This window comes from Silurus aristotelis (genome assembly GCF_946808225.1).
Source record: "Silurus aristotelis genome assembly, chromosome: 13".
NCBI lineage: Eukaryota > Metazoa > Chordata > Actinopteri > Siluriformes > Siluridae > Silurus > Silurus aristotelis.
The window spans coordinates 13482031-13499161 of record NC_139586.1 but is presented as its reverse complement, the minus strand read 5'-3'; the positions used below and the strand labels follow the sequence as shown (position 1 = coordinate 13499161).

The 17131-nt window shown below is 41.2% G+C and overlaps 1 protein-coding gene across 5 annotated transcripts in view; it reads right to left on the bottom strand.

The window, feature by feature from the left end:
- Positions 1–17131, bottom strand: part of zfhx3b (zinc finger homeobox 3b) — a 153191-nt gene that overhangs the window by 60804 nt on the left and 75256 nt on the right. For 4 of the 5 annotated variants that reach the window (XM_083558344.1, XM_083558347.1, XM_083558346.1 and 1 more), the window contains exon 4: positions 5982–6213. In XM_083558344.1, coding sequence (XP_083414470.1) covers positions 5982–6213 — 232 coding nt within the window. Of the gene's footprint in view, positions 1–5637; positions 5770–5981; positions 6214–17131 lie in introns of all 5 variants that reach the window. The other variant, XM_083558343.1, reaches the window with a different exon arrangement.

Below are 17131 nucleotides of genomic sequence, written 5' to 3'. Positions count from 1 at the left end.
TTCCAGTCTGGCCAAAAAAGAAGAATAAGCGCTGTTTTAAAAGGCTCCTTTCTCCCTTGTGTTGACACATCCTGTCTTCTGTCCAACGGCTTGGTTAAGCTCCAGAAACTAGCACACATTCAATATTTGCCCTAGCAATTCCACAGAAAAAAGGTGTTTCTAGTATTTAGGCTTCTATGGGATGCTGTCGTTCTGTCTGTGCTTACAGACTGGTTGTGTTATTACGTTAGTGAAACAGGAAATTTGTCTCTTTTAGCTAAAAAGGTCCCATACCAAAAATTTGATTTGGTTAAATTTAGGAATCCAGTGCATCCTAAGGCCTGCTCCTTATCTGCTGAAGTAAAGGACTGTGGCGGGACCAACAAGTACATACACTGCGGAAGTATTCTAAAAAATTTTAGTCTAAACTTTTTACATCTCCTGTAAACAAATACGGATTTGGAATAACCAGATTTTTTTTTATTTTACTGAGCATGATGTGCGGCAAGTACCAAGCTTCCAGGACAAACAAAGTCGATGTATGTTATGGTGGGTACATAGTGGGAAAACACTGGGACCCTCTATTCAGAAATATCCAAATTTATGAGTAGATATCAGGGGGAAGTTACAAAAAAAATCTAACCTCCTACTGATTTAAATCCCAATATTGATGCAGATATTTGCAGCAAAAAACAGATACACACTAATAGTGCCAATGTGATAAAGGCAATGAGGGCAGAGTAGGGCTTTACCTTACAAAGCTATTTCTATGACCCAGTGATCAAGATCCTGCCTGTGTGTATGACTCAGAAATCTTTACATCAACAGCAAATGCACATATCTAGAGCATGCACCCTGCAACACAATCATCTCCTCAAATACGCACTCTTCTTAACTACTTAAGCGCCTTTTATTCCCACCTAACACATCCTTTTTTTTTTTATCTTTCTCTTGTGTGAGCTAGTGCTACAGCATTCAAGAAAATAACCTGAATCCATTAACTCCTGTGATATGAGAGACCCCAATGTGTCAAACGATGACGGGCCCTGGTGAACAACACTTACAGAAGAACTTCTATCATCTGCCGGCGGAGTGTCACTAATCACACATCACACAAATATGAGCGCATTTGTAAGGGTTACACTATGTAAATATACAGCACATGGGGAATTTTCCACTGCGCGTCAAGAACATGCCCAAACAAGAACTGACTAAACCACTAAATGGAGGAAAAACTGGAATGGTCATAGAAACAAAATGAAATGTGACTGCACTAATGCAATATTCATGTCAGATCAACATGTCTTTAACAATTAACAACATGATAAGTGTTTTTTTTCTTTTGGTTCAAAATTAGAGTTTGCGCTTAAGTTGTTCATGTGTTCGTGTTCATTTTTAAATATTAAACATGGTCAGCTCGATTCAGCTTGATTGGTATCCTAGGAACACTGTAAAGTGTGAATAACAGTAATAGGACACCTGTTTATTGCAGAAATTCAATTAAATGGCAAAATAAATCATTTTTTATTAAACCATTTAATTTGAAGTATCTGTCCTGTTTTAAAATGTACTGTTTATTCATTTGTTTATTTATTTAATTACTACCATACAATTACATAAATTCACTCACTTTTTTATATTTTTAAATGTTTATATTTGAATAAATCCTATATTATGTATTTTATGAACATACAGATATGTACTATCTTGTGAATATTCTGTTAATTATTTATTAATTTTTTTTTCAGTTTGCGTGTTGTGTTGCCATACTTTTCAGCAAAAATTTGGAAGGAGCACTAGAAGTGGCAAACCGAAAAGACATGGTGCAGTGGAAAAAGGCCTGTGGTATATGAGAGTACACATGAAATGTGCACTCCTCTGGTCTCAGTGGCCACTGAAAGAGGTTGAGGAAGACAGACACGGGCTAAGCGGGAGGTCAGCGTGCTTACGCAGCACATATTCCGAGCAGAGGCAGGAATTAAAACAATGGCTGCTTTTTATTCTTGAATGCCTCTAATAGGAGGAGAATTATCTCTGATCCTCCAACACGCTGTGGGTGCTAAAGAAGGTCAAAGACGTGACACCCGAATTCCCCTCAAAACACCTGCACTTTAACCCTGCAACAATCCACATTATGATACTGTGTTTGTGTGTGTTTGAGAGTGTGTGTGTGTGTGTGAGTGAGAGCGAAAGAGTGTGTCCTGAGCAAGACCTGATGTTGGTTATTATTCCGAAAAAAGCAGAGCAAGGCAGAAAATATGGATCAAAACTGAAAACAAAGCAATCAATATTTCCACAATCGATTGTGTTCATCAGCGAGCGTCTGCTATGACACACTTTCTCCGAATTAGAGGTATGGATCCTCTTTTTTTTTTTTGAATGATCCTCACTGGTGGTGCTAACAAATGACCAGAAAATGAAATCTGACAGTTGCAGAGGCGGTTCACGAAGAGCCATGCCAGCCCTCCCCATTGGGTGGCCGGAAAGCCTTAATGCAGGGCTTTTTACAGCTCTGGAGCTGGTGGTTAATGTGCATTAACGTGTGCTGCTGGGATTCTCAATTCCTTCTGTGCTAATTGTTTTGTAAAGAATGCTGGGGGTTGAGAGGTGCCAGAGCTCACCCCGAGTCTGTAGTACCTCTTCACAGGGCTTGTTCGAGTTCATGTAGAGTGTGATAAAAAATACTCATGAGAGTGCAGAGGCTATTTAAAACACAAACACTAGGTGTACAATGTAGATAGACAGTGCAAATGCTTGCCCACATCTTTGCTGAGACAACGCCATGTTCTGAGGTTGAGTGAGCTTGCCTATGCTGAAATTTGAAGCTCTGATTCTGGTTAGTAGAGGTGGGGGGGAAGACACTAGAGAAGGGGTGCAGTGGCTAACGCCAACTAAGCTGCGGTAGCCAGGGGAGTTCCTGTCTAGTTGACCCAGAAATCCAAGGCCAGCTTTGTTTTAACAAGTCAGGAAACCTTCCACCACTTTAGCGACCGGCCCATTACCACAAGAAAGAGTTCAGAGCCTCAGAAGAGCTAGCAGGGAGGAAATTAAATGTTACATCAAGAGAGAATGGTTCAGGGAATGGGGATTCGTGTTTGGATGGAAGGGGGGTAAGGAGTACGAGTGGAATAAGTCATTAGGTTTGAATGTTCATCAAAATATCTCAATAAACATCTCAAAATGAGAAACAGGGGGTCCTAAGGCAGAATAAGAAGGCAGGAATTCTTTATTACACACTTCGTTTCATTTAACGGCCTCTAAAATATATATAAAATGTGTAGGATGGTGAGAAAAGAAAGACCCAAAGCCAGGCCAAGTAGAGCAAAACATTTGCCCCATGCTCTTTTAAAGGGATCTGGCTGGCTGTACCGAGGAGCTACGGGCACAGACCCAGGCTGTTCCTGGCACTTAGAGAAAGAGAAAGAGGGAGAGAGAGAGCTGGCCTAGTTGGTGGGAGCTAGAGCCTGATCCTGCATCTGTAGGGCAATCAATCAGGCCTTCAGCGTTCACACTGCAGCCGGCAAGACTTGGTAAACACCATGTCACAGGCTATTAACAGAGCAGTTCCTCTGGAAGGGCCAAGCAGCACTGACTGGCTGCAGCACGCCATGACCGTGATGTCAGTTAACAGGTATCAATACTCTCTCTCTCTCTCTCTCTCTCTCTCTCTCTCTCTCTCTCTCTCTCTCTCTCTCTCTCTCTCTCTCTCTCACTCTCTCTCTTTTTCATGCGTGCATGAAACAACAGCTTTTCCTGCTTGATTTGCACTCACCTTGTCCTTCATCTGAAGCTCCCACAGACAGAACACAAGCCTAGACACAGGTTTTAATTACCTACGTTACTGTATAGTTGACAGAAAGTTCAGATTTGATAATACCGGAGGATAGAGAGAAGGGTAGTAATTAAACACATCAAAAGCTCATGGCTAACCGGCACAACCGGCAATTTCTAAATGACATGGGCATTGCATCACATTAATACTGCAACTCGATTCGAAGGTTTTATTTCACGCAGGAGAATAACAAGTACTGAGAAATGATACTTAAGTGAAATAAAGATAATAGGTTAAACTCGTGAAGAAGAAAAAAATCCTCAAGAGTTCAGAAAGTTAAAATGACTGATGGAAAATTGATGAAAGCAGGTCACAATTAAGTAGCTATCAAATAAATACATTGTGTGTGACCCTATTCGGTTGATGTTTTACGTATAGTCATTGTGTGGATTAAGTAAGTAGTGATCTGTAATGAGTCGAATGGATTGAAAATGTAAGAAGTAAAAAGTATGTTTTTAATAAATAATAATAATAATAATTATGTAAGCCGAAGTATTCAGCTTACAAACGTTACACAAAAATAGTGAGGTTTGCATTTTGGGTCATGTCCTGGATTGCAGGGGTTTGGTGCAACACAGAGAAAAGATGGACGATTTGTGCATATGTGTGCACTGGTGAATTTGCATGTGTGTGTGTGTGTGTGTGTGTGTGTGTGTGTGTGTGTGTGTGTGTGTGTGTGTGTGTTTGTGTGTGTGTGTGTTGCTCTGCCCACACAAACCCCACTGCAGGAGCCATTACCTAACCTCCAGCCAGCCTTACAAACAAGGGAATCCATTAATGTACATCAAAGGTTAGCCAAGAAAATATATAAATAATCAACCCAAAAAGCGTGTGAGAGCAAGGGAGGAGGAGGGAAAGAGAGAAAGCGAGAGGGGGGGCCGACTTGTTTGTGAACTCCACCGTACCCCCCCAACACACACACACACACGCGCACACACACACACATACACACACACACACACACACACACACACACACACACACACACACACACACACATATCCAACCTCCAAACTTACTAAATCCCCAACCCCCCATCCTTTTAACCTAAGTGGGCCTTCCTCTTGCCTTTGCATGTTCACTTGTCCACTGCACTGTAGTCATTAACATATTTGGAGTGCAGTGAGCAGAAAGCTTAATTGTCCTTAATTGCTTGGCTAAATATGTTCTCTAATGATTTGCCTCAGATCTGTGACTGCCTTTTGCGCAATTTCCCGGCCGCTGGCTTCATTATCCCTGCCTCCTCTGAACAAAGCGTCTTCAGAGGCCGACTTGCCCCTTTCCAACCAACCAGCCCCTCCATCACCCCCACCCCTTTTTTACTCTCTCTCTCTCTCTCTCTCTCTCTCTCTCTCTCTCTCTCTCTCTCTCTCTCTCTCTCTCTCTCTTTCTTTCTCTCTCTCACACACACACACACACACACACTCTCTCTTTCTACTTTAGCACAGAAAGCGGCTGTACGCAGGCTGGCAAAAGAAAAAAAGAGGAGGTGGAAAGCACAATAGAGGCCCTTTGTCAGGGTGCTCGAGTCAGAGTGATTAGAAAACCAAATTTGTGCTGAGACAGAGTGTTAATTGACCGCAGCACTGTCTTATTAATCACTGACTAATGCAAGGACCCCCGCTTTTAACCCCTGGCTTTTGTTTTTTTGTCCCTGCAGACGCCATCTTTGTGTATGCTTAATCGCCGGATGCACGTTCTATACTCCGCACACTTCCGCTCTTCAGGACATCAGTGATTTTAAACACTTTTTTCTTATCACGTTGATGTCAACAACAAATGACAATGCTGAATATCAGGGGGAAAACAAAAAGCGACCAAAGTACCTGTTGAGCAGGAAGAAGAGTCTAAACACTGCCGCCACACTGCAAGCATTCGATTGTCGTTTGTTCTGATCTGATCTTTTTTAACGTGACCAAAATCTTTCAGCAGCCTCCCATGTATAGTCCCTCCCATATCTACAATTACAGATATAAAAATTCTGTGTTTATTATTTATTCTGTGTATGATAGACATTAATGTTAGATTTTGCATGCTGTGCGATGGTATTGTCATAAACCCAAACTTGACGTTTAAATCCTTTAAATGTCGCGCCAATAATATCTTTAATAGGACGTGAGGATATTGTGCAACCTGCGAGGTATCTGGGAATAAGTGAACATGTTCCTACCGATATCGGCAGAGGGGCACTTGCGTATGGTGAAGATGGCGCTCAGGTCCTCCTCCTCCTCCGGCAGTCCTTTCTGCAGACGCTGCAGCTTGCGCAGGCTTTCGCTGCGCTGGTGCTTCATGGAGCGCACGTGCTGGATAAGGTTGAGCTTGGCCTTGGTGGAATAGTTACACAAGACGCAGTGGTAGTAGCAGGCCTCGCCCTCCACCGCACTCTCATGCTGCTGCAGGTGCTGTGAAGAAAGATTAAGGTGAGAGAGAAAGAAAGATTAGCGCTGTGTTCTTACTTTCACTCCCGTGTGCCTTAAGATGAACAAATCGACAACAAACCAGGTGCCTTGTTTAACACAAGGACCTTCAGCGTTGTCTCCTCTAGACTCGCAAACTAATAAGATAACCAGAGCAGTGGGGACACCCTGTCTGTGTCATCATACGCTGGGGATTCGATAAAGAGGAGCAGTTTGGCCCCCACCACTACCCGTGAGGATGAGCGTGATGACATTGCGAGAAAAAAGGAAGCATTGATCTCCTTCACTCAGGAGAAGACTCTCGTCTCTGAAAAGGAAACCTCCAAACATCTGCCTGTTTCACGCATGGGATGCTAAATATTGATCTCACTTACAGAGAGAGATACAAAACCACACTCCAAAAGCATCTAGAACATTCCTTGATAGGGAAAATGGTTGGAAAGGAGGAGGGGTGTGTGTGTGTGTGTGTGTGTGTGTGTGTGTGTGTATGTGTGTACATGTGTGTATAAGAGAATAAGAGATGACCGGCAATCCACAAAGCCACAACAAGCCAGACCACATCACACTCCCTACAGTGACACAACACTTCCATCTGCTGCTCCCGCACCCAATCATCAAGCACACTAGCCTCAATCAATGAGACAAGGCTGAGAGCGGATAGCATGGCTTTACAGCTACATGTGTCTGACCACAGCTCTTCTACTACCTCATCAACATCCCGACATGTAGCCTAAAAAAAGGGCCCGGCTCATGCATACTATTACCCCTCGCTAAGTCTGTTTCAAACGCCAAAGCTTATTGACGGGTTTCTGTGGCTACAATCAATGTCAATCTCAAGTAATTCTTTCTCTTCCCTTAATCTTCATGGTCATCATCTCTCTAGCCAGATTTCATGTTCATAGACTTGAGCGAAAAAAAAAATAAAAAAACATTCCTCCACGGCAGGGGAATCGAGTCCAATAATATACTCCCCCCAAAAAAAATCTCTCGTTGTCCGTCATTAATGTTTCATCAAGATCTGCCGGCTGTATTATTAAAAATAAATTCTCCTTATGTGCAATGTGCTTTCCATCTCATCTTTTTTAAAACTGTGAGTTGGATTTGGAGGGTCTGTCCGAGCCTGGGTAAACAGAAACAGGCAACGAGAGCCAGATCAATGATCCGCATTACTTTTCTGGATCTATTTAAGATCTAAGATTTGGGAAGCAGTGGCTTATGGGTTAAGGCTTTTGGGTACTGATAGGACAAATGAGGCAAATGAGAAGATATTATATTTGTATTTGTTCGATTGGTGAGTCACGAGGATGCAAAAGAATTGCGACGTGCAGTATTTTTTAGTGCTATTCTCTCAGAAGGAGAAGCTCTTAATCCCCCAAACCTAACAAAGGTCGAGCCAAACAAATTAATTCATTAAGACGAGGCTGAGCTCGCCCTGCAGTGTAGAAATGAATGCAATTTTTTTTTCCCCACCCAAAATCCCAGAGAAGGAACATTAGATTTTGTAACCCAATTAATGACACATGAGGTGTTGACGGCAGAGAGAGCAGGGAAAAAATATTAAAATATTATGTTCCCTAAAATGTGCTCGCTCATCCTGCGGTAATATTTAATTTTCTGGTAATATCCTAATATCGCCATAAGGGTTTTTCTGGGCAATTGTATTCCATTGGCCCAGGTATCGTATGTCTCAATTGTACACCTAAGCTGTACATTAAGGCCACAGCTTCCAGGAATGGGCTTTTGCTTTTTTCTGTGTGCCCCACAGCTTCATGTAATGGAGTTATTAGGTGATTGTAAAAGGCTTTGCTTTCTCTCTCTCTCTTACTCTTACTCTCTTACACTCTCTCCCTCACTCTCACAATCGTGTGCTCTCTTCCTCTCTCTCTCTTTCTGCCTCTCCTTCCTTCATGTTTGAAGTGGAAGAATGATGTCATTGAGTAGGTGCTAGATGTTTGAGTTTTTTTTTTTTTTTTCTTTCACTGACTTAAATTTCTTATCTTTCCCTAATTGTGTGTACTAACACAATGTTCGGTTTTGTGGAACAAATTAATGCTAAGAGTTTATTTGATCAACTGAAAAAAAAATAAAGCTTTTTTATTAAGACAAAAGTAATGGCACCCTGTAAAAAGACAAAGTTGGTGAGTGTCTATAGTAGCTAATGTGCTGCCATGATTTATCTGAAAGATTTAGCACACACCATGCTTAGAAAGTGCACTTTCACTGTTCGGTTGTCGTTTTTTTGTCTTTGTGACCATCGCCTTTTTTATTATTATTATATTATATTATTATATTTTATTTTGACTATTATTGTATTTATTAACATATAGAGTTTTGTGGGCGTTGCTAAATTTACATCAGCAGTGCTGTGACCACGCTCTGTGATTTATGGCTGATTCGCTTTTATCAACATGTGCTTACGCAGAAAATCAGCAACATTTTGCCTGAAACTGGTGGATATTTTTAGCTCAGTTTGGCCTACAAAATCTTTTATACACAACTTCATAATAATAACACTGATAAATGATAATAAGACTGATAAATGAGGATCACTGGTTCTCATCCGCACACAAGGCAAGAACAAATAAATGCAAATAAAAAACCCGAAAGCAAAACAGATGACACAGAAACAGCACTTCAAAGCTAGATTCGCGGGTGCTGAAAAAAAGGCTATGAGTTTTATTGCTCCCACAAAAGGGCAGGATTTACAAAGCGGGTGAACCTGAGCTGGCCTGGCCCAGAAACAACCCATATATCACCCCAATCCCCAGCCCCCTGCCTGCGCCAAACCACCAACACCACTGGTTTCTGATCTGCAGAAAATTCAGGAGATTTTAGCCAAAAGGGTCTCATAGATATAAACACAAAGAGACTGACAGGACAGGAAATTGTGAAGAAGAAGAAGAAGAAGAAGAAGAAGAAGAAGAGGCAAATGTCTCATCATTACCTCCATTATAATAGAGATCAGTACGGTAGATTCACCATAGAGTTCCCATAAGACATCAGATGCCTTAATAGTGCTCATTATACACATCCCTAGAGTGAGGAGCTCTCTACTTTCCCTCAAACACACACACACACACACACACACACACACACACACACACACACACACACACACAAAACCACACACACACACACACAACCACAAACTTCACACGGCATTTCATCTAAAGCTATCCACATCAGTGACCTCTGGAGATGTTATCTCCTTGTAATCTTCCATCCTGCCCTAAACACACCAACACACACACACACACACACACACACACACACACACACACACACACACACACACACACACACACACACACACATATTCCTAAGCCTTGAAGTGAAACACAATAATGCATGAGAGAGATGGGCTTGATGTGTGTGTGTGTGTGTGTGTGTGTGTGTGTGTGTGTGTGTGTGTGTGTGTGTGTGTGTGTGTGTGTGTCTGTTTCCTATGATCCTGAAATGAAACTCGGCACTGATAAATCACCTCCAACTGGAGTGCAGGAATTCAGCAACTTAATGAAAAAGTCATGTTCAGAGAGCAGAGATCAGGGGGTGGAGGTGGTGAAGAAGGTGGTGGTGCTGGTGAACAGGGTGCTGCTGAGGATTCTGATCTCCCTCAGGTGCTTGTGCCTCAAAAGCCCAAAAAGCCAGTCAGTGGAGCTTGCACTTGCAAGAGTTTAATCATTAAGTCAGCCATGATGAAGGGCAATTCAAGCTATGTTTTGCAAATTATTGTTATTATTATTATTTTTTTTTTTTTAGCTTTTTTGTGTTAGCGATATTAGCATCTGTTGAAATGACAATGCTAGGTGCTGTCTTAATATTAATCCCCAACCAAAAGAAGAATTTCATACTGTTTCCCACAATGCAAGTGTTATTTCACTGTGGAAAAAAAACATCTTTATCAGTATTAACAAGCTAGCGTTTATTGCGTTGCTAGTTTTTATTTGATATTGTATCAGCTGAAAAGAATTAAAGCCATTTTATAGTATTATTTCCTCCTAATGGCTCTTTATTTCTTATATAATTATAGCACATTTTCTACATATTTCTATATTTGATAGCTACTGCATTTATGCATTTACACTGCACTCTTCATTACAAAAGCAGGTACTGAGTGCTTTGATTCTTTTCTTAGATTTTTTATTATAATAGTAATAAAAAAATATATATGTTGTGATACCTTAACTGTAATTGTTCTGCTTAAAATAAATAAATAAATAAATAAATAAATAACACACACAGTGCAAAGCTTTACACCTCTAACAGCACTAACACACACACACACACACACACACACACACACACACACACACACACACACACACACACAGACACACATACTCACACACTACCGGGGGATGAATCAGGCTCCCGTATTCGTGTAGGTAAGCCGTGGGCGCCACCTCATCCAATTTACTGCAACTCAACCCTGGCTCCACGTGCATTATCTGCAGGCATCAGTTTCCACACCTACCTGCTGCTGTACTCCCATCTACATTAGCATCCACTTTAATGGGCTGTAAGAAATTTCACCTTTCACATCGAGCAGCGTTTCGGCTTCTGGAGAGCGCGTCGAGTGCGGTGTTGGAGGCATTGTGCACTTACTGCGGAAATGTCCAAGTGAAGAAATCCCTCCAGCAACACGCAAGCAAGTACTGACCACGTGTGTGATGGGAACACCGATCGCTTTATGTGTGCGTGCTTTTGGATCCTATGCCAATTTCCACTAGCGGTTCTGTTAATATAAAATTAATGCATGAAAACAGATGACTATCTAGTGGCCAAAATGGCTAAATAGCTATCAATTTCTCCCAGAGCTGCCCAATTCCCACTGAGCTGGAGACAGAGAGTGTCTGGGATGTGTATTGCTTTGTAATTAGCCCAATGATTCTCTGCACTAAGTGGTGACGCTGGGTACTTTCCACAATAACACACACACACACACACACACACACACACACACACAAACAAACTGTACTGTCCATCCCAATTCCATCCCACCCTATATATTTATTCAGTCTGGTACGAGGCTAATTGATGAAGAGTCCAGAGAAACAACCAATGAATCAAATCCAATTGCCAACAACCTGCAAACAATTAGTAGAAACCAAGGCCATATATCCTGTAACATCACAGTTCCCGTGGCCATAATGGTATCTAAAGATCATCATTGGTGGGACATATTTCAATTTTGATGGATAACTTTGAGCAGAGAACCTTTAATTAAGGCCTGGTGATGTCATGACTGAAAAATTGGCCTGTGAAGTCATTGCTTCAAGACAAAAAGATTCTATAATAGGCATCAATTTAAATAATACAGCTTTGCATTGTCAGATCTCAGTGTACGTATAGTGTAAGAATGGATGAGACGGAGAGTCATAGCTTTTTTTGCGGGGGGTTTTGTTACTCTTCCTCTCCAGCAGGAGCAGAAACCGTGGTGCTGTGGCTGAGGGGAACGGCGTGTACCCACCCCCAAGCTACATACCTATTGCTTTTCCACCTCCCTTTCCTTCCCTTCCTTTTCCTACCCTTCGCTTCCCTTCTCTTGCATAAGCCCTTAATTTCCCCTGCCCAGGTTACAGCAGGCCTTGTTTGCCTGTGAGTAAAAAGTCTACATGATTTTCACAGTTCCATCAAAGGTCTTTTTCATAGATTAGAGCATAGGATTGAGGTGGGGACAGATGACTATCTATAATCGCTTGTGCACGAGGTGAGAAAGAAAATGAAAAAAGATACAGGAAGGCCGTGAAGATAGTCTCTCCTCCTTCCTTGCAGCAGCCAGTACCACTCTACCTCACTTTAGCACTAAATAAAACAATAATTATTGAATTCCTTTGGAATAAATAGGCTGCTAGAAAGTAAACAATAGGAACATAATTGCAGAGAGAAGCAATCAATGGCAGCAGTCATTTGGCCCGTGTTCATTATGTACCAGGTCGTTTGTGTGCATTTCTCTGGGTGTCATGAGTAACAGGTTTTGCAGCGATGGGGAGGGTGTAGTGACAAGAAGTTAAATAATACCTTCTCACATACACCAGGGCAAAACAAGGGCCAGGTAATCCCTCTTTCAATAATGCCTCAATGTGCTGCAACAGTAACTCTAGATCAGCTGATCAATGTGTCGGGCTGTGAGGTCTAACTGCGTTGCACCCTGTAAATCTGCCCTCACCCCTTGTTCAATGCATTAGACGCATCTGAATAATGCGAGGCGCTAATCACAGCCATCTCTTCTTTAATGAGCGGAACCTCAAAGCATACACCAGGTTGCTTTAAAAGCATGCAGGAAATGATGTCAAGTCTAGAAAAGAGGGGGAAAAAACACAACAAATCGCTAGACGTCGCTCTGAGCCGCTAATTAACAGCTTAGCCTCATGGTGGTTTTATGAATGTAGCCCTGCAGCGCTGAAGCCCCGTAGTTCAATAACTCTGCCTGCAGGAGGCGACAGCTGTGCCGAGGCATCAGACGCTGTGGACGCAGCTGTTCCAACCGTCCGCAGACATCTGTAGCCATCCCGTACCATCTGGAAGTTTAATAGGGCAGTTTAGGACCTGCTTTATCCTCTGCTTCTCCTCTCTCAACTTGCCTTAGATTGCAGCCCTTCCATTTCGGATTGAGATGCTGGGGGTAATTAATGGAACAGCAAAGGAATGCAGTGTACACCTCAGGCAGGCAGACAGGAGACAGACACGATCAATCGAGAGTCGGTTGGATAACGACAGAGTGTTTAATAGCATTTTATATTTGTCTGAGTAAATGTTGGGCATTAAGGAGACGCCTTTCTAAAGCAGTCCCATCACTGGAGCAGGGCTGCTGCCGACAAATGTCTTGGTGGTTTTAAGGAGAACACAGCGAACTCGTCACTTTAGGTGATATTTCGATTAAACATGTTATGTTATGGCTGTAACGAGCAACTTATCACTAAAGAAGTAAAACTCTCACTGAGATTTGACGTAGGACTTATAGGCCAAGTTCAGGTCATGAGAGTTTTCCCAAAACTTTAGCAAAGCGAAACATGCATAATATTCCCATACGTGTTCTCTCATTTTAATCTGGTATGATCAACCAAAAAAAAAAAAAAAGTGCAACAAGCTGATGTTTAATTCTAACAAATTAATTAATGTCAGATATTTCTTATAATTAATCAGTTGGCAGTGTGACAGCTGCAGCTTGGCATTGTGGGAGCATAAAAATGGGGTTGGGAATGCCACAGGGAAAGAGGGACAAGAGGGACAGTAGAATATGCGGTTGCCAGGAGTGGGGGGGCTTCAAGACAAACTGCACTTTGATGATGATTAATACAGCCAGGGAAAATTAAATTCAGCAAGGCAACATTACCAAAAATGTCATTAGTCTCTGACAACAAACATCCCTCTCTCACTCTGTGCTCCTCATGGGAGCTGGGTTTGTGACCAAACCCATGACATCTGCTCCGGAGAACACAAACCTGCAAGCCGAGTCAGCAAAACAAAAGGATCGGGGCTGAGAAATCTCAGGTGAAGAGTTTGTGTCTGGTAAAACAACCCCACATTTGTTTAGTTTTAGCCACTTTCTTCTAAATTCTCAATCAGGATCTCGCTTAAGAAAAGGAAGAAGGGGCCTCTCAATATTGGCTATGTTGGCTGTGTATTATATATCTTTCACCTCTGGCGTTCCCTTGTTTGGATGCGTAAATATTTCATTAACACATAATTGGTTGCTGCTTCAGGCTAGGCAATGAGGCGGGTGATCTAGGGATGTTCTGAGAATTCTGTTTCTCCTTGTTCTTTTTTTTTTTTTTTTTATATATAAAATTCACAAAGCCTGAACTAAACTTGAAATGCATCCTGTATCCGAAAAGGAAGCTTTCGAGTTGCCAGGCCCGGCCCCCCTCTCTCTCCTCCTGTCTTCCTAACGAGAAACCCGAAGCACGATTCTGTGCCATCGTAAATATTTAAGCTGGGCTTAAACCAGCCCACCTTTTTATTAGTTTCGCTGTGCCAACAGAAGGGCAACAGGGTCCTGGAGTGCACTGCTTGTTAACATGTAGATTAGTGAGGTGGCGCTGAGGTGGGGGCGGACATGCTGCCAGGAGAAAACGAGCAAATTTGCATGTTCGCATGTTAAACATGTCGAGGCCTTTTTTATTTTTTTTTTATTTTTTTTTAGAGTAAGAGAGAAAGAGAGAGAGACAGTTTCCACTTCTAAAAATAATACAGCAGAGACACTAATATAAAGCCATAACATAATTGACGCAACACCCTGATTATAGCTCAGTGCAGCTGAATCTATGGCTCTGATTGGTCAGGTGTTGAAGGCTTTGATTCATTTTTCAAAACACCATAACTGTAATCCAAATTACAGGTGTATATTATTGCGCTCGTTCTAATACATGAACATTTCTATATTAAAATCTCTTTTATAAGAAAGTGTGTTTACATGGTCAAGTTTACTGTTCTGAGATGTTTATAGAAGCGTTCGCGAACGGTTTTCCACTTTGCAGCTTTGAGGTGACTTCATAAGCAGCGTTCTTACACCTTATTAATGTGAAAAGAGACAAAAAGAAAAGCTGCTGAGAGAAATGTTTATGGCAAATTGAATGGACATTCTGCAACATTTTGTAGTACATTCCACGAATACGTTAGATTCGTGGAAATCTTTAAATACTGAAAAATTGCAAGTGACGACTTTTACAAGCACAAACTTCATGTTTGATTCCTTACATGAGAAATATTATACAAAAAGAAGCGTTAGTCTAAAATAAGAGGAGTCGAGGTTTATATTTTGGAAGAAAGAGTGTATTCTGTATTCCAAAGCAGAAAAAACTTGCCCTAAAGGCTCTCCTGCTTTGCCCTTCAGCAAGACTTGAATTTGAAATGGGTTCTTTTTTTTTTTGAGCTCAGGTCTCTATCTTATGCCCAGTGGAGCTTGTGCACTTGTGTTGAAAAGTGCATCTCGCTGGGCAGAGCTTACCCATCTGACTCCAAGTCGTGCTCTACTCTCCCTCGTCTCCCATCCCGCACGGAGTCCGTGAACACACCATAGAGTCTTTCAGCACCGCCTGCTCATTAGACGGAAAAAAAAAAAAAAAAGTACATTGCTTTCTAGAAAAAAAGAAACAAAGTGCTCATTGATCAGCAGGATCGATGACCAATCAATAACCTAAACCCTCATCATTCCAAGTGCGGCATAATTACAGCTGAGATATGGTCGTCATCACAAAAATCAAACACGGCACAGGCTAATTGGAGGCAGATCCATTATTTTAGTCATGGTGCTCACAAAAAAAAAAGCTTTCCAGGACCCTTTAAAAGAACGAACTCTGCTAGCCGAGCACAAGAGCTTCCTAAAATAACCGGCTCACACCATTAGTCGCCGTGTCATCGCTGAGGTCGTGGTGCTGGGGCACATTTAAGGACATTTAATGCACTGGACTTTTTTACAGGATGACCTGTGATACTAATTTAATAGAATGTAAAGATATATTGATAAAAAAAAAAAATCCAAACTGGAATCAACACCTTTCACCAGTGTTCATACTTAGCCACGTATCATGCTAAATAAAGACAGAATTTTACGTCTGAGTAGGTATTAAAATCTTTCATGATGAAATTTTTTTCTGCTCTTTTTCTGTTTCTTGGCTACAAGGTACAATGTAAGGTTTACACAGGCATTGTGTTACAGCTTATGTAATGAGCATACTCATGCTCATACTCATTATATATATATATATATATATATATATATATATATATATATATATATATATAGAGAGAGAGAGAGAGAGAGAGAGAGAAGAGAGAGAGAGAGAGAGAGAGAGAGAGAGAGTATGCTCATTACATAAGCTGCCATGCTAAGGATTTACACTTATATATATAGTATAAGTGTAAATCCTTAGCATGGCATAAATGAAAGAATATTCCTGTTTAAAAAGTTGAAAATCCCAGACTGCCTGAAACCCACTAAAAATCAGCAGGACTGTTTATCTGAATCAAAAATAATTAAAAACAGTACTAAATTTGTGATATTTTATCTTTTTATACTAACAATGCAAAAAATTATTTACTTTGATGTATGCAATCTTTTCCCCATCTTCTCTAGCTAGTGTCTGAATGTACCCTCCATCAGCTACAAAATGTAGAATCTCTATTGTCAACCCTTTAAAACGACAGGTTTTAATCCGCTGGATATTCTTGAAAACAGAGGTGTTTAACCAGTCAAGCTGTGTTTTTTTCCCAAAAGAGTGGAAAGAAGTGATGCTGGTGAGACCGGGTACATGTTGTAAGCAATTATAAGACAAACAATCCACAACTTTAAACACTTTAAAAACGAATTTTTCTGTGGTATATGAGTTATATAACAAAATCACATCACCATTTTGTGGATTATAAAAAGTGTTTTATTCCCTATTCCAGTATAAAGGGCCAAATAATATTTGAACACATTAAAATTCAAAACCTTTTTTCTTAGAATTCTAAACCAAATGCACTGCACTGATCGGAATGCAATTTGACAAGCCTAGGAAATTCACAGAGAGAAAAGTGTAAGAATAAGTAGAATGTGCTGAAAAAAGGAAATAATTGGGCCAGTGTGTGCTTCTAGCGCTCCTTATTCGGCTCAGAGTTCTGTGGGAGTTTAAAGGTTTGGCACAGAAACCACAGGATGAGTATGTCAGGCTGTGCAACCAGCTCTTGCTTTCCTCTCTGCTGTTTTTCCTCTTGCCCTCTCTGTCTCTCGCTCTCTTATTCTCTTTCTTGCCCCTGCATTCTCCAAGTGCCGGGGGCACCGTGCTTGTAAAAGTAACCACAGCTCTTTGAGAACTGGATGTATTTACAAACGGAGGTATGTCAGAATCAAAGGAATTACCACATGACATAACACATTAACCAGACAGCGGATAGAAATTTATAGAGTAGACTGGCAAGG